Source organism: Lithobates pipiens, unplaced genomic scaffold, assembly GCF_037356315.1.
Source record: "Lithobates pipiens isolate NorthernLeopardFrog02 unplaced genomic scaffold, aLitPip1_a1.2 Scaffold_16, whole genome shotgun sequence".
In the NCBI taxonomy this organism is placed as follows: domain Eukaryota; kingdom Metazoa; phylum Chordata; class Amphibia; order Anura; family Ranidae; genus Lithobates; species Lithobates pipiens.
Window position 1 is genome coordinate 264766579 of NW_027507748.1, and position 27012 is coordinate 264793590.

Genomic DNA, 27012 nt, shown 5'->3' on the forward strand with positions numbered 1-27012 from the left:
GCGACAACCAGTCCCCTGAAGATGCCCTTCCTGCCAGTCCCAGACTTACCAATGCTGCTCTTGTATTGTATGCGATGACCTAGAAGTGCCTACCTACATTCCAGTGATGGAGAGAAAGTGAGGGGACCACTGGCTGTCACAGGTCCAGATTAAGGTAGGAAAGTAAGAAGGAAAAATATGTTAAATCATACCTGTTTTTTTTAATGCTACCCACAGTTTTCCTCTAAACTGGAATCTTGATTAGGTTATTACAGCAAAATCTTTACAAATATGAAAACAAAAACATGCAGATCAAAAAGATACCAGACTCCAGATATTTATTAAGCTTTGAAGATTTGGGTCAATATTGTACAAAATAAAAATGAATACATTTTTGTGCCAGCACGTATTGGACTTGGGTGTGGACTGACTCCTGAGTTTGGCAGGTGAAGAGAGCAGTGACAGGAACACAGAGCTCCCTTGAACTTTTAACAGATTAAAAATTGGGTCGAGTTAGGCTTAAATTGAATTCACTGTATATTAACCACCATCTTGTCTGCACAAAGCATAGCAAACAGAGGCTTTGGAGAGATGGCTTTAGCCCCTGAGTTCAGCTGCCTCTCTAGCTTAAGAAAATGGGGGTGAAGTTTAACAAAAAAAACTCTACATTTAAAACATAGGGTTATATTGCTTGAAAAAAAGCCATTTAAACAGAGTGTCGGACAACAGGAAGAGGAACAGAAACTTCTTAAACACACAATACTGTGACAAACTCAGTACTGTTGCCTAATAAGCCTACTACTTTAAAAAACAGAAGCACTACTCCTGTTTGAGATTCACATCTGACTAAAAAAAAAAAAAAAAAAAAAAAAAAAAAAAATGTATTACATTTCTAGTAATAAAAACAAAAAAACAAACAAACAACCAATGCCCCTTTGACATGATCTTAAAATGTTTTCGCTGCCTGAAAAGAATAATAATAATAATAAAAAAACACATTTCCAATCCTTTCATTTCTTCAATGTGCTACTTTGCTCCTTACTGCACACCCAGTGCACCATTTGTTAGGACTGCTGTGTAGAAGCGTACCAGCTATGTCCACACACAAAGCAGATGATTCCGTAATGATGTAAGTAAATATCAAGAAGGAAAGTATCCACTACAAAAATGAAAGCTACTTCTGTAAGATCTTCTAGATTTGCAAGCACAAATGTAGTACTTGTATATCAGCTCCAGAACATCTGGCTCATACCTGGCAGCCCAATGTTGCCAATAGTCATGAGCCCTTCTATTTGTTCCAGCCAGCTGACTGTTTAGAGTTTGTAGCACCCATGGACTTGTATTACTATACAGAACGATCCATTTGCATGTGGTAAGTGAAAATAAATTATAAAGCTCCATTCATGGCAATTTCACACATCTTAACACAGGTAAATGTGATTTAGACCCCTTTCACACTGGGGCACTTTGCAGGCACTACAGCGCTAAAAATAGCGACTGCAAAGCGCCCTAGAAGTGCCGCTCCTCACTCTCCAGTGTGAAAGCCTAAGGGGTTTCACACTGGAGCGGTGCGCTGGCAGGATGGTAAAATAAGTCCTGCTAGCAGCATCTTTGGAGCGGTGAAGGGGCAGTGTATACACCTCTCCTTCACCGCTCCTGCCCATTGAAATGAATGGGGCAACATGGTTATACCGCCGGCAAAGCGCCACTCCAGCAGCGCTATGCGGCCGAATACCACCGCTAAAACGCCGCTAAAAATACCCACTTTTAACCGCCGGCACCCGCACTGCCGCAGTGTGAAAGGAGCCTTAGAGGAAAAAAAATAAAAAGAGGAAAAAACCGTGACATTTTTATGTTTCTAGACAGTATGCTACACTGTTACAAAAACAGTCATCCAACATTTTTATCTTGCAGCATGTTACATGATGAAGGGCCCTTTCAGGCAGCACTGAGTGGTAGGTTCCTGCATTCCTATGGACCGCTGGATGTAAATGGACTCTCTCGGTTTACATTTGCCTATCTCCAAGTCCAATCAGGCCCACTTAAAAAAAAATAAAAATAGGCTGGGTGCTCTTCTGTTCAGGTAGGCCAGATCGGAGAGAGCCAGGTGTAAACAGAGTTTTGGACTTCACCATTTATTCCCAGCTGCCCATACAGCAAAGAAAATAAGCGGAGACAGACCTGTCATCCACCCCGCTCTGATCAGCAGGGGATCAATCAGCTCACAGATCCCCTGCTGATCGGAACCGAAGGAGCCCGCATGAAAGGGCCCTAAGGCTGGGTTCACATCTGTGCAGGGCACTTTAGGTGCATTAGTATTGAACTCTATATAATGTGCTTTTTGATGAAAGCACGTGAAAGATACAGCAATCAGGATTTTTTTTTTTTACTGCACCACACCTAACGCGCATGTACAGGGGTGAACAGGGCCTAAATGGCAAAAAGAAAAATGCAAGTGAATACAATAGTTTTGTGCCCATCTGGCATTGCTCTGCCAGTTAAAAATGTTAAACTTTCCATACATTATTTTATCAAATGTGATCATGATTTATGAAATTCTTGACTGTTTCAATAGAAAGACTTAAGAGGAGTGTAAAACAAGGGCATATAAGTGCAGGCACTTAAGGTGGTATTTCATACTTTTACAAGTCTTTTCCCTGGGACTCTAGACCACTCCCAGAAATCCAAAACAATCAGCATGCAAATACAGACTTTCTAAAAGTCATAGGCATGCCCCCTTTTCAACTTGAGTTTTAAATACCATGGCTTCGCAGAGCAATGCATTGTGAAATGGGGGCTGGTCGAGTTGATATTGCACAAGATGTTTGGGAACCTCCAGAAGCATTGTGGAGGACAGGAGGTGGCAGCAGTCATGTGATTGTTCAGTTCTCAGTGAAAATGGTGTGTACTTGTCATGTCTGCATTTTATGCCCATGTTTTACACATTTTCTCTAGTGCCAGTTTTGCTAAAAGGTTTGATGTAATAATTGTATTTTTGAGCAATGTTTATGATCGATGCCATCATCCTGATGCCAGCATGAAGGCACTATGCAGGTTTTAACAGGGTATAATTTTCTGCATGTTATATGGAAAAACTTGTACTTGGTATGGTTTATGAAGCATATTATGAACTGTGATATAGCCGAATAAAAATCCATCAGAATAGAGAGGTTTCAGATTTTAAAAGACCAGCATCTGCTATGAAGCTGATACTTTTCACAGGCGTTGAATGCTACTCCACATAATCACTATAGATGCTAATAATTTAATTAAAAGTCTAGCACAACACCCCTCACATTGATGAATGCTCGAGGGGCTCCATTCTATATCCTGTACATTCTAGGGATAAAAAAAAGCAAGTTTTAACAATACAAAGTTAAACAACCCTAGATCTTTAGAAATAAACTCTGCTCTAAAGACAGTTTGAAGGATGGTGCCATTTCCCTGCCATGCAGACACACATGGGAGCCATATGCCAAGTTCCTATAGGAGGACCTACTGGTCACACTGTAAGTCTTCTGGTGCTACTCTTACAAGATGATAAAAAACACAGCTAAGAACCAGTCTACATATTTAAAAAAACACCCCCCAAAAAAAAAAAAAAGAAAGCAAAAAAGCCAGGAATTTTATAGTGCTAGTGGTGTCAGGGTATGATTATCTGCCTGTTGCTCTCCTCTGTACTGGTTGGAGCTTGAGGTGGAAAAAAGAGATCAGGAATCCCTGCATCACTCGGCTTGTTGCCGTTTTGTACTCCACTCTGTGGCTTACTCCTCTGGGTGTAGAAAAGGATGTATGCTTGTGTCCTGCACACCTCCTCGACAGAGCACATGTTCAGTTTGGAGTCATTACAATGAACCCAGAACCCTACAAAAGAAAACAAGAGAATACAGCTTAGTTAGTTTGTTTACTGAATTTGAAACAATAATCACAATTTAAATGTGTTTTATTTATAAAAATGCACTATGAGCAGATTTGCATATGATGACAGAGCTGAAGAGAACATAATCTCTAGACCATGAGGAAAAACAATAGTTGGGTGTGCTGTTCTAGAGTAGCAGCATCCTTAAGAAGCAAAATGGAAAGTTACAATTTCCCATTTTTTACTATGCAGGGGGAAGGACTGAAACACGTGTGTTGTGGATTATATGTTGTGAGCAACTGGTCATTACTAGAAATCATGGGCTTTGAGCGGACGGTTTGGGCCGAGATGTACCACGTACTGAGAGAGCAGATGCTTAGGAATACTCACTATTTTTGGTTCTATTCCACGTCAAGACTTGCATTTCTGTCTATTTGGTTCAAGATTTGTATAGCCTGCCTAGCAGGTAAGGTGCTTTGCTGTAGTTCAACTTCATTTGCAAGTCTCATCACCATCCCCACCATGTGTCTGGACAGTGAATGGAGACGTAACACACTAATAAGCTCTTCTCTTTCTTCATATCAGTATGCCCTTTGCACTGCAGTATGTGTGACTGGCTCTTTGTGTGACTTCTGCCTCCTCCTCTCTGAGCTCTGCTGTATAGACTGTACAGTAGACTTCAAGAGACTCGTAGCAAGTACATCAAAATCAGGAATTTACATTGCCTGTATTTTAAAATGAACTTAACCACTTCCCGACCGCCTCACGCCGATATACGTCGGCAGAAGGGCACATACAGGCAGATTCACATACCTGTACGTTGCCTTTTAAGAGGTGGCGGGGGCACACGTGCCTGCGGGAAGCTCCATAAGTCGGGTCCCGCGGACTTTATCTTCGAGGGGATATCCACGATCGCCTCACAGAGGGGAAGAACGTGGAGATGCTAAAGTAAACAAGCATCTCCCTGTTCTGCCTAGTAACCGTGACACTGATCTCTGCTCCCGGTGATTGGAGCAGAGATCAGTGATGTGTAAAACACAGCCACGCCCCCCCCACAGTTAGAAACACACCTCTAGGACACACTTAACCCCTACACTGCCACCTAGTGGTTAACCCCTTCAATGCCAGTGTCATTTACACAGGAATCAGTGCATTTGTATAGCACTGATTGCTGTATAAATGACAATAGTCTCACAAATGTGCCAAAAATGTTCGATGTGTCCGCCATAATGTCACGATAAAAATCGCTGATCGCCGCCATTTAAATTTTTTTTTATAAAAAAATACAATAAAACTATCTCCTATTTTGTAAACGCTATAACTTTTGCCCAAACCAATCAATCGCTTATTGCAATTTTTTTTACCAAAAATATGTAAAGAATACATATCGGCCTAAATTGAGGAAAACTTTTTTTATATAGATTTTTGGTGGATAATTATAGCAAAAAGTAAAAAATAATGCGTTTTTAACAAAATTGTTGCTTTTTTTTTGTTTATAGTGCAAAAAATAAAAACTGCAGTGGTGATCAAATACCAAAAGAAAGCTCTATTTGTGGGAAAAAAAAAAAAGGACGTCAATTTTGTTTGGGAGCCACGTCGCGCAACCACGCAACTATCAGTTAAAAATGACGCAGTGCCGAATCACAAAAAGTGCTCTGGTCAGGTAGGGGTAAATCCTTCCGGGGCTGAAGTGGTTAATGATGCATTAATTATTACAGAGCTACATTCATTTGTATTCATCGCGTTCTGCTCAGAGCTTAGCCTTAAAAGGGGTTGTAAAGGTTTGTGTATTTTCACCTAATCCTTCATCCTATACATTAAGGTGAAAGAACATCTTGCAGTGACCAGCCCCCAACCCCCACTTCCGCCGTTTTACTTAATTGAATCCTCAAACTTGTCCCACGGGGACGCTCCCAGGGGTGGGACTGACAACTCATGGGGTCCCCAGGCAATAGGAGAAGATTATGATGCCCCCGGGCAATAGGAGATTATGGGGCTACATAGTATACACACACACACACACACACACACAGAATACACATACACACAAAAGGTACTGGAGAGGTGGGGCAGCTATAATCTTGGATTTTTTTTTTTTTTTTTAAAACACAGATTTTTACATACTGTCACTGGTTTTATTGAGGCTGGCAACTGATGGGGCTTATTAGCATGGGGCCCTCGGGCAGTGCCCGAATGGTCAGTCCACCCCTGGACGCGTCGTCTCTCAGCTAGGGGGTTCTTGGCTGTTGATTGGATAGACTGATAGCAGCGCAGCCATTGGCTCCCGCTGCTGTCAATTAATGTCCAATGACACGGCCACCAGGGGGAAGGGCCGAGTCCAGCATTCGCCGTCTATGGACGCTGTAATGGAAATTTGTGGATTCCGTATATAATTGTATTATATTTTATATGTATTGCACAATGCCCTCACTGCGCACACGGCACTAATAATGATTTCAGTACATGTTTTGCATTATTTCGAGTCTTGATTAGAATTAGCCTGCCTATGCAACACCCTTTGTTACCATAAACGTACAATTGTAATATTAATGTGATACCTACGTAATCATGTGTAGAAAAACCTTCAAATGCGTCATAACAAAGGAGAACGGTTATTTGGAAAGATGCTGATCGTATCTTGTGTCTGTTCCCTACTGCAATAGTTATTAATTTGGAACCAATCAATATGAGGATAAGCATTTCTCATCTATAAAATATCTATGCCAGGTGGCGAGCTTTGCCGAGGAGGGGTTTCCAGGTGATCCTGAGTATCCGAAACGAGGAGCTTGAGATGATCTGGGAATTTCTGATAATCAGCCGGCTGAGGTAAGCCTTTTGCTTACATTTGAGTTATCAGACTAACTTGATCAGTAAAGCATTTTTGGGACAAAGGGTACCTATTTTACTCCCCTTAATCGAACTGTATTGATTAGTGGTTATATGTTATGTTGTCACTGTCTACTGTCCATTGGAGTGTTAGAGATAACAAAGGGAAGAATAGTGCTGTTCACAGGTATATGTAGTACATCTGCTAGATAAAGTAGTTTAGAGGCAAGAGGGTATAGGCACATGTAGAGAAGACTGGCCAGTCATTTTGGGCATTCAATTAAGGGAATGAAGGGTAAGAGACCCTCAAAAATGCCCAGCGCAAGAGGAGCGCTATATATGAACCAAAGGTGCAGTTCCGCCTCTACTGAGCCCCTAGATTAATGGTTAAAGTGGACAGTGATCCACAATGGGTTACCAAAGTCCACAGGGACTAAGAATCATGCAGAGTATACAGCTAGAGAAACAGCTATGTATGTGAGCAGGGTGGATCAAGGGTGACAATTAACACTAGACCTTTCTGTCTAGTGTTAATTGTCACCCTTGATCCACCCTGCTGTCCCTTTCTGGACATTTTGATGTTAAGTTGTGGGATGAATTTGGGGTCAGGCACTACAACTAGTAAAGTCAAGAAACAGTAATGAGAGTTAAAACAGAATGCTTTATATGTTGTCAGAGAGGGAAGATGGGACGAGCATTATAGCTGCCCATCTCATCACAGAAGATACAGTATGTGAAGTATGGTATTACAATACATTGGATGCAAAGGATATCAGAACAAAATAAGGAAAGCAAAAGTTTAAGCAAGGAAGTATTAAAAAAGTTAAAAGAATGTGAGAGAATGATATGCATGTGTTGTGTACATATGGGAATAATGTAAGTGATTTTAGAGAGATATTTGTGCTCGTGTGTCATGTACGCAGATGTGACCCCCTCCTTTGCGCTCTCATGAAAGAATGCGGCTGGGATGAGAGGGTGATAAAATGGAAGGACACCATGCCAATTTCATTTTTTTAGACAAAACATTTATAACAAAATGTGCCGGGTTAACGAATCTAATGATGAAGAATGTGATCACAATTATTTTTTAATCCGTTTTCCAAATATGGTAAAATGAAGGTTGCATTTAACCGTGTCTTACACAAATTGAATATCCTTTGATAGTGGAAACAGTGCATTTAAAAAAGGGAAATTAAGTAAAATTAAGTAATATGTATCTTTTTAGGATCTAAAACTAAAGCCAGGTGACTTGTGGATTGTTAAGAGACATTTATATAGAAGGAAATGTTTGGAGACTAAATACAGCATCTACAGTGGGGATTGAAAGTTTGGGCACCCCAGGTAAAAATGTGTATTAATGTGCATAACGAAGCCAAGGAAAGATGGAAAAATCTCCAAATGGCATCAAATTACAGATTAGACATTCTTAGAATATGTCAAAAAAAAGTTAGATTTTATTTCCATCACTTAAACTTTCAAAATTACAGAAAACAAAAAAATGTCGTCTGAAAAAGTTTGGTCACTCTGCAGAGTTAATATGTTGTACTGCCCCCTTTGGCAAGTATCACAGCTTGTAAACGCTTTTTGTAGCCAGCCAAGAGTCTTTCAAGTCTTGTTTGAAGTATCTTTGCCCATTCTTCCTTACAAAAGTGTTCCAGTTCTTTGAGATTTCTGGGCTGCCTGTCACGCACTGCTCTTTTAAGGTCTATCCATAGATTTTCAATAATGTTGTGGTCAGGAGATTGTAAAGGCCACGGCAAAACCTTCAGTTTACGCCTTTTGATGTAATTCCCTGTGGATTTTGAGGTGTGTTTAGGATCATTATCCATTTGTAGAAGCCATCCTCCCTTTAACTTCAGATTTTCACAGATGGTATCAAGTTATCATCCAAAATTTGCTGAAATTTTATTGAATCCATTTTTCCTTCTACTCGTGAAATGTTCCCTGTGCCACTGGCTGCAATACAACCCCAAAGCATGATTGAGCCACCCCCATGCTTAACAGTTGGACAGAGGTTCTTTTCATTAAATTCTGTGCCCTTTCTTCTCCAAACATACCTTTGCTCATCCCGGCCAAAAAGTTCTATTTTAACCTCATCGGTCCACAGAACTTGTTTCCAAAATGCCTCAGACTTGTCTATATGTTCATTTGCAAAGTTCAAATGCTGATTTTTGTGGCGAGGACATAGAAGAGGTTTTCTTCTGGCGACTCTTCTATGACGACCATATTTGTACAAGTATATCTTTATAGTGGAATAGTGTACCACAACTCCAGTGTCTGCCAGATCTTTCTGGAGGGATCGTGCAGTCAAACGTGGGTTTTGAATTGCTTTTCTCACAATCCTGCGAGCTGTTCTGTCTGATATTTTTCTTGGCCTTCCAGATCTTGCTTTAACTTCTACTGTTCCTGATGACTGCCATTTCTTAATTACATTCCAAACAGAGGATATTGACATCTGAAAACGCTTTGCTATATTCTTATAGCCTTCTCCAGCTTTGTGAGCGTCAACTATTTTCAGTTTCAGTTTTCTAGACAACTGCTTAGAAGAACCCATGGTGCAAGGTCAGATGAGTCTGGCCATTTAAAACCTTTGAGATTGACATCACCTGGTCTTCCCAGACGATGATTGAGAACAATCCATGACACTGGCAGGTCTCAGCTTTGCAAAGGGGGCAGTGCATGCTATAAATTCTGCAGGGTGCCCAAACTTTTGCAGACGCCATTTTTTGGTTTTCTGTAATTTTGAAAGTGTAAATGATGGAAATAAAATCTAACTTTTTTTGACATATTATAAGAATGTCTAATCTGTAATTTGATGCCATTTGGAGATTTTTCCATCTTTCCTTGGCTTCGTTATGCACATTTTTACCTGGGGTGCCCAAACTTTTGATCCCCACTGCATTTCATGTACAGTTTTGCAAAACTTGAAGAAAAAGTCACCTGGATTCACAACAGACACTGCAAAAATGACTAAATTAAAGAAATCTCCGATTTGTTTCCCTCTTGTGATAACAGTCTAGGGTACTTTATGATTCAATTACTTTAATTTTAAGGGATATATATATTTGAAAAGTAGTTTAGCCATGTTGAAGTCATATTTGTCTTTTGTACCTCTTCCATTTTATGTAGAATTGTCTGTTTACATATGCTGATAAGTCAGCATACCAACAATTAAGCTAGAAGGCCATTCTGGCCACAGGAGTGTACAGCCAGTACTCTGTAAATATGTCTTATCAATCATTTGTTTTTCACAATGAAAAGTAATTTTGTAATGAAAAAAGCTGCTCAGCTATTATTTTCTCCACAATGGAGTTTTTGCCTCTTTGGCCAGGACTACCTCCACCTAAGCGTGTGGAGGTTCCAGATTAAAAGGTAATAGCAGGTATGGTTAGTAAAATATTGATCAAAAAAGAGGAGACTAATGGAAATTTGTAGGTTCTGTATATAATTGTATTCTATTTTATATGTATTGCACAATGCCCTCACTGTGCACACGGCACAAATAATGTTTTCAGTACATGTTTTGCATTCTTTCGAGTCCTGATTAGAATTAGCCTGCCTCTGTAATGCCCTTTGTTACCATAAACGTACAATTGCATGAATGTGATACCTATGTAATCATGTGTATAAAAACCTTCAAATGCATCATAATAAAGGAGAACGGTTATTTGGAAAGATGCTGAGCGTATCTTTTGTGTCTGTTCCCTACTGCAGTAGTTATTAATTTGGAACCACTAATCAATATGAGGATAGGAGTTGCCTATCTATAAGATATCTATGTCAACGTCGAATGCTGGACTCGGGAGTGCACCCGCAAGGTAAACCCCCGGGAAATCGATTCTCCCAGGGGGTTATCTAAAGCGGGGAGGAGTCGAGAAGTTGAGGTTCAGGGCCACACTGTGCAAAACGATTTTCACAGTGGAGGCAAGTATGACATGTTTTAAAAAAAAAATAAAAAAGGAACCTTTAGTATCACTTTAAGAGAGTACTAGCCACAAACATTTAAGGGGCTATCATTAACCACTTCAGCCCTGGAAGGTTCGTAAAAAATGGCCTGGTCAGGAAGTGGGTAACACTTCCTGACCAGGCCATTTTTTACGATACGGTACTGCATTGCTTTAACTGAAAATTGCTCGGTCATGCGATGTTTTACACAAAACAAAATGTATGTCCTTTTTTTCCCCACAAATAGAGCTTTCTTTTGGTGTTATTTGAGCATCTCTGCGATTTTTATTTTGAAAGAAAAAAATAATATGTACTTTTTGCTATAATAAATATCAAAAAAAAATAAAAAATAAAAAAAATGTCTTCAATAGTTTAGGCCAATATGTATTCTACTTTTTTGTTACCAAAAATAATCGCAATAAGTGTATAAGGATTGGTTTGCACAAAAGTTATAGCGTCTACAAAATAGGAGATATATTTATGCCATTTTTATTATTTTTTTAAATTTTTTTATTAGTGATGGCGGTGATTAACGATTTTAAGCGAGACTGACATTGCAGTGGACAGATTGGACACATGACACTTTTTTGGATCATTCACATTTATACAGCGATCAGTGCTATAAATAGCTGATTACTGTATAAACATCCCGGGCAGGGAAGGGGTTCACACTAGGGGGTGATCAAGGGGTTAAGTGTTTCCTAGGGTGGTGTTTTTACTGTGGGGGAATGGACTGACTGGGAGTAGAGAGAGATCGCTGTTCCTGATCACTAGGAACAGCAGAGCTCTCTACTTCCCTGATAAAACGGGGGATATGTCCGTTTACATCCCCGTTCTGGCTTTCTGAGGATTGATTGCGGGTCGCCGGCGGACACATGGATCGGCGCCCCCCCCCCCCCCTTAGCTCTTAAAGTGGCCAACGTGCACCTACAGCAGTTTGCGCAGCGGCGCCAACCTGCCGCAGTATGATGGCGGTTGGTCGGCAAGAGGTTAACCCCCATCATAAGAGGCACTTTCTTATGACTACTGCATTCTGCAAGCTTCAGAGAACAATGGGGTGGCCCCTAGAAGTCACATATAGGTGTCCTGAAGTGTAAGTATAGTGGCTATCTCAGCATGGACTCAAACCAGGCCAAGCCCCCACTCAATTTCATTGAGTGCAAAATCAATCAAACCCAAAACACACACTGGATGCAGATTGGTTTGTCTGAAGAGCTGCACCAGATTTTGCACTCTCCAGCTTTAGGAAATCAACCTGTGTTAAGAAAAAGGTGCATTTATTTTATTATTGGATTATTATTCACGATATATAGCACCAACAGTTAACGCAGCACTTTACAATGTATAGGGAGGACAACACAATTACAGTACAATACAAAAAGGTACAGGAGGGCCCTGCTCATAGAGCTTACATTCTACTGGGTGGTGGTACAAAAGGTAATAGCTGCAGAGAATGATTTGATGGGAGTGCCATTTTTATTGAATGGCACATTACATACAGGGAGGTTTTCTTCCTATTGAATTTAGGTAGTTTGCAATTGAAATTTATTTTTGCTCCTGATATTGCCAAAATGCAATAAAGTGCTGCTTATTGAATGTGGCTTTGTACAAACATGAAGAGCAGGGGTGGCCAACCTTTTGACTTTCCTGGGCCACACATAAAATACACTAACAATAAAGATAGCTGATGAGCAGAAAAAGTCAGGCAGATCACAAGTTAATAATCACCGATAAAGAGAATGTAGCTCAGTAATAAAAGTTCATTTATTTTGTAATGTTTTTTTATTATAAAAAGAGGGCAACATAAAACTAGTGCGATATTTGACAGTTTATGATAAACTAAAGCATTAACATCTGGTTCTATGGATGTAATAGGATTCTCAAGGTGCACATCAGATATTGTGGTTCTAGTTTTGCCCTTTGGGCGTTTCATCCTTAAAAATTGTTTCTCACAAAATAGGCATTTCCAAAAACTTAAAATATTAAACTGTTAAAAACTTACCACCCTCTGTGTTGTAGCAATATGCTGTGTAGTGGCCAGAACCAAATCCTTTACCATGATGCATCACCACTGCAGAAAGGTCATAAAGATAAGTCCCAGGATCTGAGGGAGATAGTGCACCTCTACAGTATGGCTCCATGTTCAGAACTTGGTCAAAAAACACATGAACTCCAATTTTCTCACGGTGATTACGGCCAGACCACCTGTGTATGAAAAGGAACTACTTTAATGTAATTTATAGTATTTTGATAACACTTTTTTTTTTACAGATAAAGAAATCAACGATGGAAATAATCTCGTCAATGTATGTTCATAAAAACATTGTTTTTATGTATAGTTTGCAACTATAGATATACAAGAAGACAGCCATATTTGTCCATTACAGAATTAGAGGTGCACCACATAGAAAATGTTGATACTGAACCCAAAAATTCAGGATGCACTTGGCCGAAACTGAAAATGACAAATTAAAAGAGATTAATATATATATATATATATATATATATATATATATATATATATATATATATATATATATATATATATATATTTTTTTTTTTTTTTTTTCCTAGGTATAATTGTATTATATTCAACTTTTTAATGACTATCATGAATTTAAATGATTATGAATTTAATGTCCGCCATTAATCGTCACTTTAGCGCAAGAAAAGCTCAAGAATACATCCCCTTAAATTCTATGTATGTCTTCACACACTTGCGCTTCCATTGTGGTGTTAAAAATCTTGCCTGCTGCATTCTTGGTTAGTTAAACAAAAAAGCACAAAAAAAAAAAAAAATCCCCTTAGAAATGCATTGAAAACACAGCAAGATGGCAAAATGCCGAAACACCATTTCTGGCAGTCGACATTTTGGCGCATCTCTAACAAGAAGGCTTTGCTGTAACTGATATACATGAACTAACAGACCAAAGTTAGCTTCTTTTCTAAGATACTTACTGATTTTTTTATTTTTTTTTAGATTAGAAGGCTATAATGGTTACTCATTAGCTAGATTGTTAGGCTTCTGTAGAAGGGCATATAAGAAGATGCAACATTTCATAAGTACAACTGTGCTGGTGATTGGACAGGTAAATCCAATGCGCTGGTGTCAGGGCTGGCTTAGCCCTTCCTTCTCCTGGGTTTCATCCTCTGACGTACATGCCCCTGTCCTCCTCCATGAGTTCCATAGACGGTTTCCCCTCAAGCCCGGTGGCCCTCCGAGGGAGAGGGGTCATTGAGAAGGGGTACGGTCAGGGCTGGCTTAGCCCTTCCTTCTCTGGGCTGGCCGCTCAGCTGTCGGCTAATTGCCAGCTCTCGTCTCTCTCCACAGTTAACAGCTGTTCCAGATGATGCTCGTCTGACCTGCCTACTTAAAGCCTTCCAGCTCACTTCACCTCTGCCTTCGCATTGGTCACATCACTAGAAACCATCTCTTTCAAGACTGGCTTGCTGACATCCCTCCTGGCTCCTTATCCTGCTTGCAGTTGCTCTACTTGGACTTCTGGCCTGGCTGACTACCCGATCTGGTTACTGGACTCTGGCTATGCTTGACTACGCTTTTTCTATTTACCTTTTTATTTTTATTAATAAACAAGTGTGATTTGATTGTACTTCTGTCTCAGTCTGAGTCATGGTTTCTGACAGCTGGTGTATATTTTATTTATTCAATGCCGCTCATCAGGGGCACCTTTACAGTGAAACATGCTTTCTGCAGATCCATACTACTATTGCTTCATCAATCAATATAATTCTAGAGCAGAGCTATATGTTAATACTTTTAAAATTCACCCGAAGATTATACGCTTCACGTTGAAAAAAATAAAATAAAATCTTTTTGCACCAGTGTTAAATTAGGATGACAGAGGGAACAGATTATGAAAGAGAGACTATATACATACCCTTTATCTTCCTAAATACTTGATTGATAGAAATGTATGACAATTACTTATTAGCTGTGACACGCATAAATTAAGTCCAATTTATTTCATACTTTGCTCAATTATTCTAAAAAATTCTCAAGTTAAAAAAATAATTACCAGGAAATCTGCATCTACTGTAGTAGCCATTTAGAAGAGGACACCTAATTAGAAGCCTTTGTTCAACGGCAAGTAAAGCTGGCAATCCAATTTGGATTCAGATTTTGAGCCATTGGTGGCCACTGTAGTTGTACAGATGTCCATTTACTGATTTACTTCTGTTCATCACCACACAGGGACAGCACTTACATTCATTAAGAAGTGTCCCTTGTGCTGGTCGCTTGTGTCCTTTTCTACCCCCTCAATCCAGAGAAGGTTTACTAAAGCTTCCATCAATGAATAGTGCTCTATGAATGAAGGACAGGTGGTTGAATGAAAGCTCTTCATTTATAAAGATCTTTTCATTGATTGTAGAAAACATACAGCTCCTATAAATGGAGGTTGTCAGAAAGGTATAGTCGGCACTGTTGACAAGGGCCTATGACAGGTCCAGTGGCTGTATTAACCCCCAACAGCACTGAAACATTACAGCTGGGGCTGTAGGTGTGGGCAGAGGACCAAAGATTTCAAAAAATAAATAAAAATCAGCCACCAGTATTAAAGTGGTTGTAAACCCTTACAACCAACTTTGACCTACAGGTAAGCCTAGATGAAGGCTTACCTGTAGGTCCAAGAAATATAGGACATAGATATTTGCCGAAAGACAGGCATCGCCGTCTACGGCACATGCGCCGTAAACATTGGCGAGCAGGCGCACTGAGCGCGTCGCAGTTAACGGCGATATGCCGCGAGTGGCGGCTCCCGTGCGCATGCACGGGAGTGACGTCATTGTGGCTCCGACGAATGACAGCGCCGGAGCAGCGAGACCCACCAAGAAGATGGAGGATCCGGACTACAGGGGATAGCGGTGACATCGCTGGCTCCTGTGTCAGGTAAGTGACACATAATGGACTACTATTCGATGCATTGTAGCCCATTATGCTTTACCTTTGCAGGCAATCAAAGAGGAAGTAAACCCATCAGGGTTTACTTCCTCTTTAAAAGGGACACTTCTCATTGAATCACTCTTAATGATTTTGTATTTCTCGGATCTTGGTGCGGTGGGGTTTGGTCCAATCCCTAGTTAGATTTTTACCGCTGTCCCACAATCTGTCAGGAGAATCTACCCTACCCCCAGTAAAGTCATAACACACAGGGAGTTTGACTGAAATGTCACACTGCTTTTTTTTTCCCCACCAGCCTCTAGTTTCACAATATTCCTATGAAAAGCATTGCAAAATTATTTCATGCTAGCTTTTACAACACGGTGTAAGGGTATCTTCAGTTTTGTGGGGAAAAAGCTAGCAAAAAAAACAAAACAAAAAAACATAATATAGTATGTACAATTGCTACACAAGTTCTATTGTAATTGAATGTTATTAAAAATTACCTTTCCTGTTCAATTTGCAGCACTATCATTTTCTGTAAAATGCAATGCAATATGGCAACCCAGAGGTGTTCTGTACACAGAACGTCCCCCAGTAACGTAATTTCCTACTTGTATGACTGACTTACTGATTTTGCCAGAAGTTTGCACTAAGCTACAAGTCATATTTTGGGCATCCACTGCAAAAAAAAAAAAAAAAAATCTTTAGTGAGATACGATTTCAAAAGGGAAATCATGTCTAAAAGGAATGCAGACCCTGCCACTTTCCTCACCAGACCCCTGAAAGTGGAGTAGCTAAATTGATAATTATAAAATCATTCCGATTCACATTCATTTTGCATATGGACACAAACAGCCGTTATTTCTTCAGGATACAAAAATGTAGGAATCTGCAACAAAGTTTGTTAAAATCCTTGCAATATACATAGATCACTCAGAGGGGAATGTTTTTTCTCAACAAAAGTGGAGTTACTTTTTAAGAAACATGACACATATGGGCTTACTAGCAGAGAGGTCCAAAAGTACAGCAACAAAACAGCATTAAGATGGAGAGGGTAAACATTTAAAACTATACCTTCAATAAAAATTGAAGGTATAGTTTATATATATATATATATATATATATTTATTAATATTATATAAAATATATAATTATACTTCCACAGTGGTTTAAAAGATCAGGTGTCTTTGCAACCTCCTGGCTGCAAGACAAAGGCAGATATGCTCCATAAGGCTGGGTTCACACCACAGTGATGCGGGAACGCCGCAAATCCGCGGCGTTTTCCCGCATCGCATGACTCCCGCCGGCAGCTCACACTGCCCTATGCGAACGGCTGGGAGTGTCAATGAAATGTTAATGACACCCCCAGATCCGTCCGCATATCGCAGTGCGATCTGCAGACTCGCACAGGAATCGGATCGCATGGTGTGAACACCCATGCGATCCAAATCTGCTGCGGACCAAAAAAAGGGTCCCGTGCGAGTTTGCTGCGGGAGCGATGCGAATTCAGCCATACTATCTGTATGGCTGAACTCGCATCGCTACGGAGATCGGATGTGATTTGCACTGCAGTGCGGTGCGAATCACATCCGGATCTCCCCCCGCAGCAGTGTGAACCCAGCCTAAATGTATACATTTATATTGATCTGTAATGTGCCTGTACAGCCAGGAGATAAAGGCTTGCAGTGAGGGATGTAAAAACAACTGAGGTTGAGGTACTAATTCGATTAAGGTGACCAGATTTTTAAAATTAAATCCGGGGACATTTTTTTTAAAATGTTTTATTGGCAAATGGTCAATTATTTTATAACCACATTTTCCATAAACGATATATGCAGAGTATGTGGTATGTGTTTGTGGATTGATTGTATGATATATACATTATTTCTCACATTTCATCCATGACAGCCTAAAAAATTCTAAAGTATCTTTTTTTTTTTGATAGGGCATGTTAAGAAGATAAGACAGAGAAAAGAAAAATTTCAATGCATATATATTTGTATTTTATTCTTACCAAAGAGTTTTGGTTCAACAACAATATAAATCATCAATTCAGAACAGTAAAAGATTGCATGGTAACAACACGTACCCATATTACATTTTTATAAAAAAATAAAAAAAATTTTTTCACACAGCTAGAGCTTTCTTTTAGAGGTATTTTATTGCCACTGGGTTTTTTATTTTTTGCAGAACAAAAACGAAAAAAGAACCAAGAATTTTGAAAAATAAAAAAGGTTTTTCTTAGTTTCGGTTATAAAATTTTGTCAATAAATAAATTTTTCTCCTTCACTGATGTGCGCTGATGAGGCTGTACTGATAGGTGGCAATGATGGGTACTGACAGGCAACACTGATATGCGGCAATGATGGGCACTGATGAGATTGCACTGATAAGGTGCACTAATGGGCACTGGTAAAGAGGCACTAATAAGGCTGCACTGATAAGTTGGCATTGATGAGGCTGCACTGGTAGGAGGCACTGATGGACACTGATACACGGGGGGGGGGGGGGGGATTAATCTATAATGCCATTTCTAATATGCAGCATGCAGGGGGTCAATGTATTGCCACTGGTCACTGTTGCATTAACATAAAACCCCTTTGTGCTGCATTAGTGGCAGTGGTGTCCATGTTTATTACCCCCTTTATGCTGCAGCTGTGATTTTTACTGTTTTTTTTTTTTCAAAGTTAGTTTGTGATTGGTTGGTATGGATACATGATGACTAATGCCTGGCTGGTTAGTAACCAAACTTTCGTTATCTTGGATCAGTGAAAGGTAATCTTTGGTGGTAGATATTATTTACAATTTAAAGCAGGAACATTCGGACAGAGAACAAATGAGAGGAGTGGCATAGGAGCTCAGATTGGAGAGGGAAGAAGAAGTGTTAAACCAAGTACCTGAATTGTTTGCCTTTAGAACTTGCATGTGGTCATCTTTATAGGCAGAAGAATGGATACACTGGAGTTTTTGACAAAAATTAGGATAAATAATATAGGCTGCTGAGGGGTGGAAGTTTCCCCAACCCCGTTTTCCAAAAATTACCTAGTTCTTAACATTCGCAGATTGTTTCCAATTATGAATACATATAAATAAAAAAAATAAAAATAAAAAAACTTCACTTAATTAGAAAAAGTAAAAGATGTTCAGGTTTTACACCCATGAGGATAATCCTTACCAGTACTACTGTTTCTTGAGTTTCCACAACAGCCCCAACTGAGATTGCCTCCGCCCACCTGAGAAGGGACAGGAAACACAAGAGAGGTTAAATACTCCCATCCCACCTCCCCAAACCTCCAGTGTTCTCCAATAAACAAATGGGACACTCGAAGCCAAATGCTAGAAAACTTAGTTTACAGCAAAAGAAGGTTGGGCATATGCGGGTGCTGTTGTGAAAACTCAAAAAAAAAATATTAATTAGATAACCCTTCTCTGTTCCAATCCAGATAGCTGGAAATCTATTCTAATGGTCAAAAAAAGCACAATGGCTTGGAGATCTGTCACCTTGAGTCATCTTGATTAGACAGAACATCTAGGTGGTATTGCTTGACAGAAGGCTGATGCCTCTCCTTGGAAGATCTTTTCAAAAGAAGCCAAAGCTTTTTTAAACCAGAAGTAGACAACCATCACAGAATGAATCTCTAAACCTGATAGTCGAGGATTATTGATGGCTTTGCAGCTTTTACAGGACTCCAGACCTAATAATCTCATGGGTGTAAACGTGAGGCACAAAAAAAACAAAAAAAAAAAAAAACACAAAAATATAAATTCCTCAGTAACCATAATGTATATAAAAATCCACTCTGTTTGCATCAAATGCCTTTCAAACCCAAATATTACCTTGCAAAATAACGACAACATCCCTGTGCAGACAGCAGAGCTGTGGGAGGGACCCGACAGGCCCACTCACTACAGGTTGCCTGCAGAAAAGTACAGGAGATGGGCAGATATAAACACAAGCAAAGTCACCTTGTACAAGGAGAGAAGGCAGCAGTGACTGCTTTTGTGCAGAAATGTCCTGTAATAAAGGCAGCGTTTCACACTGGATTACTGCACAGATCTCAAAAGAAATGCACAAAGTACACCAAGATTCAAGTAAAAATGCACATGCCTTTTCTATTTGGACAATATTTTATTAACCTGGGGTTGAGTTTTAAGGCTGAACTTTTGTGGAATTCAGCAACTTTGCAAAAGGTTTAGGTATTGTATACTCAAGTCTAAAGAGGTGAATACAACCTTGTGGACTTCTCTCTAATTTACATCTGACAGGTTCATTGTGCTCCAGCCAGATAGAGAAGCCAGTGAAGAGGAACAAGTGAGGCTGTTGCCAGCATGAGATGAGCTGTGCATGTTTGCACTACACTCGAACCAGGCTGATTATTTACCTGAAAGTGCAAGATTACCCTGAGGTTTTGTGAGTGGAACCTGCGTCTCTACATTTAGTTATTGCATCTATACATATTGCACTATAATATGTATATTTGTTTTATTGCATGAGTCCATCTACAGCAGTGATTCTCAACCAGGGTTTCGTGGAACCCTAAGGTTCCTCCAGAGGTTGCTAGAGGTTCCTTCAGCACTGGGCACTTTCTGCCTCTCTCAGATAAGTTCCCAGCAACACCATTGATCTTTTTAGCTATCTGTAAGGAGGTAATTCTTCCATTCTTCCCAATGACCACAAGTATAAGGACCATTCCACTGACCATCACACTAATGTATCATGAGTTGTAGATTTCTAATTTTTAGCAGGGGTTCCTCGAGACCAGAGAACAATTTCAAGGGTTCCTCTGTGTTTAAAAGGTTGAGAAAGTCATTGCTAATTTAACATTCCAGCACGCCACGGAGATTGGTCTGAATTTTAATCTCCTAAGAGACTGTGGACTTTTGTTTGATTTATTTCTTAATTGGATACTAGATTAGGAGATTTAGTGGTGATTCATAGTTTTTTTTTTTTTTATAAATTTTCAGTTTATGGAGCACGCAGATTGGGGTATACTTTTTTTTTGATTAACCCAGATTAATTAGCACTTTATATTTATTTCAAGCACACAGCAGTTATCCATATAGTTTTTTGATCTATCAATTTTTAGTTTGTGGAGCACGCTGATTGGAGTATATATATATATATATATATATATATATATATATATATATATATATATATATATATATATATATACACATATATACAGTGGTGTGAAAAAGTGTTTGCCCCCTTCCTCATTTCCTGTTCCTTTGCATGTTTGTCACACTTAAGTGTTTCGGAACATCAAACCAATTTAAACAATAGTCAAGGACAACACAAGTAAACACAAAATGCAATTTGTAAATGAAGGTGTTTATTATTAAAAGGTGAAAAAAAATCCAAACCATCATGGCCCTGTGTGAAAAAGTGATTGCCCCCCTTGTTAAAACATACTATAACTGTGGTTGTCCACACCTGAGTTCAATTTCTCTAGCCACACCCAGGCCTGATTATTGCCACACCTGTTCACAATCAAGGCATCACTTAAATAGGAGCTGCTTGACACAGTAAGGTCCACCAGAAGATCCTTAAAAGCTACACATCATGCCGAGACCCAAAGAAATTCAGGAACAATTGAGAAAGAAAGTAATTGAGATCTATCAGTCTGGGTTATAAAGCCATTTCCAAAGCTTTGGGAATCCAGCGAACCACAGTGAGAGCCATTATCCACAAATGGCGAAGACATGAAACAGTGGTGAACCTTCCCAGGAGTGGCCGGCCGCCCAAAATTACCCCAAGAGCGCAGCGACGACTCATCCAAGAGGTCACAAAAGACACCACAACAACGTCCAAGGAACTGCAGGCCTCACTTGCCTCAGTTAAGGTCGGCGTTCATGCCTCCACCATCAGGAAAAGACTGGGCAAAAATGGCCTGCATGGCAGAGTTCCAAGGAGAAAACCACTGCTGAGCAAAAAGAACATCAAAGCTCGTCTCAATTTCTCCACAACACATCTTGATGATCCCCAAGACTTTTGGGACAACATTCTGTGGACTGATGAGACAAAAGTGGAACTCTTTGGAAGGTGTGTGTCCAAGTATATCTGGCGTAGAAGGAACACTGCATTTCATAAAAAGAACATTATACCAACAGTAAAATATGGTGGTGGTAGTGTGATGGTCTGGGGCTGTTTTGCTGCTTCAGGACCTGGAAGACTTGCCGTGATAAAAGGAACTATGAATTCTGCTGTCTACCAAGAGATCCTGAAGGAGAATGTCCGACCATCTGTTCGTGTACTCAAGCTGAAACGAACTTGGGTTCTGCAGCAGGACAATGATCCTAAACACACCAGCAAGTCCACCACCGAATGGCTGAAGAAAAACAAAATGAAGACTTTGGAGTGGCCTAGCCAAAGTCCTGACCTGAATCCTATTGAGATGTTGTGGTATGACCTTAAAAAGGCCGTTCATGCTCGAAAACCCTCTAATGTAACTGAATTAGGACAATTCTGCAAAGATGAGTGGGCCAAAATTCCTCCAGGACGCTGTAAAAGCCTCATTGCATGTTATCGCAAACGCTTGGTTGCAGTTGTTGCTGCTAAGGGTGGCCCAACCAGTTATTAGGTTTAGGGGGCAATCACTTTTTCACACAGGGCCATGATGGTTTGGATTTTTTTTCACCTTTAATAATAAACACCTTCATTTACAAATTGCATTTTGTGTTTACTTGTGTTGTCCTTGACTATTGTTTAAATTGGTTTGATGTTCCGAAACACTTAAGTGTGACAAACATGCAAAGGAACAGGAAATGAGGAAGGGGGGCAAACACTTTTTCACACCACTGTATATATATATATATTGTATTGATTAGCTCAGCTTAATTAGCACTTTATATTAATTTATTCAAGCATGCAGCACCTTATTATGTTATTTATTCTAATAGTGCGCTTTACAGAGCATTAATAATATCAAGCACTCAGCACCTTTGTAGGAATTTGGACACAGGGTAGAACACATTTTTCAAGCACGTAACACTTTATTTGGTATTTTGCCACAGTGTTGCTAGTATTGCTATATTGTTTACATTACACTACTGAGGCACTGGGTGAGAGCACAGCATTTGTATGTTTTTTTCAATTATTCTTTAGTGTGGATCACTTATATTATGCTTGCAGCTTAATTCAGTCATTTCTCATTTCTACATCCATTTTTGCGCTTTTTTTTCATCACATATATATTTGCTCCAGCCAGATAGCTTCCAGAGCTCCAAAGCTGGATGCTGTGGTCTCAGCGTCTCCAAGTGCAGAGTCCATGCAGCCACTATACCCACTTCTCCCATTCTGCCCAATCACAGAAGCCTTTAAAGTTATGTGAACTCACTCACAAAATACTAAGGCTTCTGGGAACTGGGAACAAAGGTGAGGGCTGGGCACAACTGCTGTGTGCGCTTCTCTCCTCTCAGAGCCCCGAGTGTCTCATTTGGGAGTGCCATAAACCTGTCCGATGTAAATAACAGAGATAAGTCCAGGAGGTGAAATGCACCCACTTTGGGATTTACCTCCGCTGTTGGTATTTTCTCTTTCCCTTGGTGGTTGGCCGATCGGGGACCCATACTGGAACCGTAAAGGTGGAAAATTTGAGAGGATTTTAAACTCAAGAGTAACTGCTAAACACGTGATTGGTAACTATATTTAAAATAATGAATTTTTACACCACTACTATAATGATTGTGTACAACTTTTGTTTTTGAGTAGTGATAATCAGGGCTGTCATCAGGGGGGTACAGGCATTACACCTGTAAGGGGCCCGAATGTTCCCAGGGGCCCGACTGCCTCCCATTATCAGCTCACGGCTGAGAGAAGGGAAAACACTTTCATTTCAGCAGTTCCTCCCCCCGCTCTCATGTTGCGGCTGGAGAGAGGAGAGAAAATGGTCACAGCAGACTTGCAGTTCAGTCCAGCTGTCATTCAGCCACCCCCCTTCTCCTATCACGTGTCCCCACGGTGATCTCTCCTCCCCCGATCCTCGGAGTCCATCCCAGCCTTTCAGTGACCATCTCAGCAATGATGATGAGCAGGGGAGGGGAAGTCGGGGAATGGATGAATGGATTGGTGCCTGTGCAGGGCATAGTGCTGGCTGTGGGGCCCGGGGGCTCTGTGAGGAGGGTGTGTTTTGTTCTCTCTTTGTAGCAGGAAGTGGTAGAAACCTTTCAAGGAGCCAATCCATTCATGCACTGACAAGACGCTTACTGATAGAAAGTTAAGGCAGAGTGGAGAGCTCATCATTGTGTGTATAGATACTCCCAATGGCATACACTACCCATCCATTCATCCCCCCCGTCATAGACTGAGCCCTATTCACTGACCCCCCCCTGTAATAGACTGACCCCTATTCACTGACCCCCCCTGTCATAGACTGACCCCTATTCACTGACCCCCCCTTTCACAGACTGACCCCTATTCACTGACCCCCCCTGTCACAGACTGACCCCTATTCACTGACCCCCCCATCATAGACTGACCCCTATTCACTGACCCCCCCCATCATAAATTTACCCCATCATTCACTGACCCCTATTCACTGACCCCCCGTCATAGACTGACCCCTATTCACTGACCCCCCCTTAAAAGACTGACCCCTATTCACTGACCCCCCGTCAGACTGACCTCTATTCACTGACCCCCCCTATCATAGACTGACCCCTATTCACTGACCCCCCATCATAAACTTACCCCATCATTCACTGACCCCCCCGTCATAGACTAGCCCCTATTCACTGACCCCCCCAGTTACTGACCTGCCCCCTATTCACTGACCCCCCGTCAGACCTCCAGGGCCGCCATCAGGGGGGTACAGGCAGAACCCCCCCGTTTCTCAACTTGCTGCAGGAGAGGGAAGAGGAGGTGAGATGACACTTTGAATTTTTAGCCCCCCCCCCCTCGGGTTCTCTGCTCCACGGGGCCCATGCCTGAAGCTGTGTAAGGGGCCCCAATATTTCTGATGGCAGCCCTGGTGATAATGATATATATTTTTATAATTGTAAATTCTTCTATAGCGCTCAATCCTCTGAAGATGACCCGTGGGGGTCGAAACACGCCAGGATTCACTCAAACCATTTCATCACATAACGCTTTAACAGCCTATAATAATGTGTTTAGCTTGATATGCGTTATTGTGCCGGTATCTCCTGGATCATAGCTCATATTTTTACTGTTATTGTTGCCTTTGAAAGTTATATGTTCCATTAAAGTTTATTAAATTTTTAATTACTGTCATCGCTTTTCACAATTTGTCGCCTAGAAAACCCCACCTTGGGGGACAATTCCCTTTTTTTTGTCAGTTATTCGGGGTGTGCAGCACATTTTTTTTTTCTCTTTTCCCAAGTTTCCCCAGCTCTAAAGTCCCTTAAATCTATCCCATAGTTTGTAGACACGATAACTTTTGTGCAAACCAATTAATATACGCTTATTGTGATTTTTTTTTTTTTTGATGGCTTGAAATTGTATGTTGAAAGTTTCATCTTGACATCAGCTTTGAGCAGGATACCAAAAGAAAAAAACATTTTTCAAACCCATTAGATATTAGATTAGACAGTTTCAGAATTTTCACTGAAATGCAGGGTAAACGTGCTTCATTATTCACCAAGGCCGAAACAGCAAGACATTTTTGAATGAGTTGAAAAAAATCAAACTGAGACAAATTGGTTCTAGAAATTTAAAGCATTGCAACATTTTCTAATGCCAGCTGATGTGCTAGAAAGGGGCAATCGAGAGACTTTGCTTTTTTTTCGTACTTTCTTAAAAAATAGGGCTGAAACAACTAATTGATTAATCAACAACTACTAGATTATGAAATTAATCGATTACTATTTGCATAATCGATTAATCGGCCAGTAACATAATGGGGTTAAATAAAAATGAGCAAATAATCGCTACTGTAAATATTACTTTTACAGCTCTACAGTGAAAAAATAAAAAATAGCCCCTTACAGTAGTCATTATCTGATTTTTTGTACTATAAATGGCTCATTTTAGTTTTTTTAACTCCATTATGTTACTAAACGTCATAGTTCTGGTTCACATCTATGTTTTTTGGAGCTTTTTGCAGAAACACACTACAGTTCATTTAACATGGTTTCCTATGGGACATTTTCACATCTATGGTTTTTTCAGCCACTGCGTATTTGGAAAGGGTCAGGGACTATTTTTTTAATGCAAAACGGTGCTTTCTTTTGGGGTCAATATACTTTAATGGAGAAGCTGCAGAAAAGCATGCAATACGTTTTTTTGCAGCAATTTGTGTTTTTTAATCCGTCCAACAAATTGGCCAAAAAACAGTATGCCTCTTATAATAGTATATACAGTATATCTCTTCTGTCATTCTCAGAGTGGATTCAATATTTTGCCCCTAACCATATAGTTGGCTGTTTATATTTACCACTGCATAGAGATATTTAAGAATACATTGCCTTTTTTTTTTTAACTTTACATATTAACTAAATTATACACCACACTTTTATTTAAGGTTATTAATCGATTGATCAAAACAATAAATCGGCCAACTAACCGATTATGAAAATAATCGTTAATTGCAGCCCTATTCAAGACACTTAAAACAAAACTCAGATAGCAAAATCAAAAGGGGCCACCTTTCCATCCTGATGAACATTGTTTTGACCATGGTCCAGTAAAGAGTAAATAGGATAATGGAGTTGGTGCTCCAAATGGACTACTGAGATTAAATCATTTTTTTTGGTTTAGATGAAGATTTTATTTTTAACAAGAAGCAAAACAAGTGACCCTTTGATTAGTGGTAGTAATATTGTCCATCCAGGCCCTCACCCTTTGCACTGGATCAAAGCTACTTATTCTAGAAAAGTTATCCAAACTGATAACCTCTTCAAGTCTTACCTCTGTGCTTGCCAACAAGGGTTTCTCCACCAAGTCCTAAATCATGTTTTTCTTGAGGATCAAATACTTAATTAACTCACTAAATTTCAACTTAGTTTATTGCATTTGTTTTGTTTCTGGATTTTGGTTTGAAATTCTGTCTTTTTATAGGTCAAAACTTTTGGTTCCAAAATATTGAGAAATGCAGGGTGGGTCTAGTAACATTTTTTTTGTTTTTTTCCCATGAATGGGGGTTACTTTTTCTTGAGGATTTGACCTGTTCTAAAAGTTTAAATCAGATGTCATCCAATCAGTCTAAATGGTTGTTGTGAGGAAATATCCTCAGGCCCTTACTGACTTGGGCCAAAGTGCTGGAACATCCCCATTTTGTACATTTCCTGACACAGGTTTCTCTACTTGAAAATCCACTGTGACAGGAAGGCTATCCAAATGCTCCAAATACAAATGGTCCTAGTTGTTCAGCCCTGGGTGATCCACAAATGTGTTGTCAAAATGTCAACCAGTATTCTCCAGTCATGTACCATAAGAGTCTGCAGGAAGCAGAAGCAGTACGACATCTGTTCTTTTACTGGAAAATGCGCCACCTTGTCCTCCCTATAGAAGTAGTGTTAATTAGTTGACAAAAACATT

General features: G+C 40.0%; 1 protein-coding gene across 2 annotated transcripts in view; it reads right to left on the reverse strand.

Annotated features, from left to right (window-relative positions):
• Window positions 1-300: 300 nt before the first annotated feature.
• LOC143982545 (ubiquitin carboxyl-terminal hydrolase 49-like) overlaps window positions 301-27012 on the reverse strand; it is a 162622-nt gene continuing 135910 nt past the window's right edge. The window contains exons 7-8 of one of the 2 annotated variants that reach the window (XM_077481383.1): window positions 12612-12814; window positions 301-3843 (exon numbers count right to left, since the gene is read on the reverse strand). In XM_077481383.1, the coding sequence (XP_077337509.1) occupies window positions 3623-3843; window positions 12612-12814 (424 nt within the window). In that variant the 3' untranslated portion in view covers window positions 301-3622. Of the gene's footprint in view, window positions 3844-12611; window positions 12815-18687; window positions 18746-27012 lie in introns of those variants that run through there. The other variant, XM_077481384.1, reaches the window with a different exon arrangement.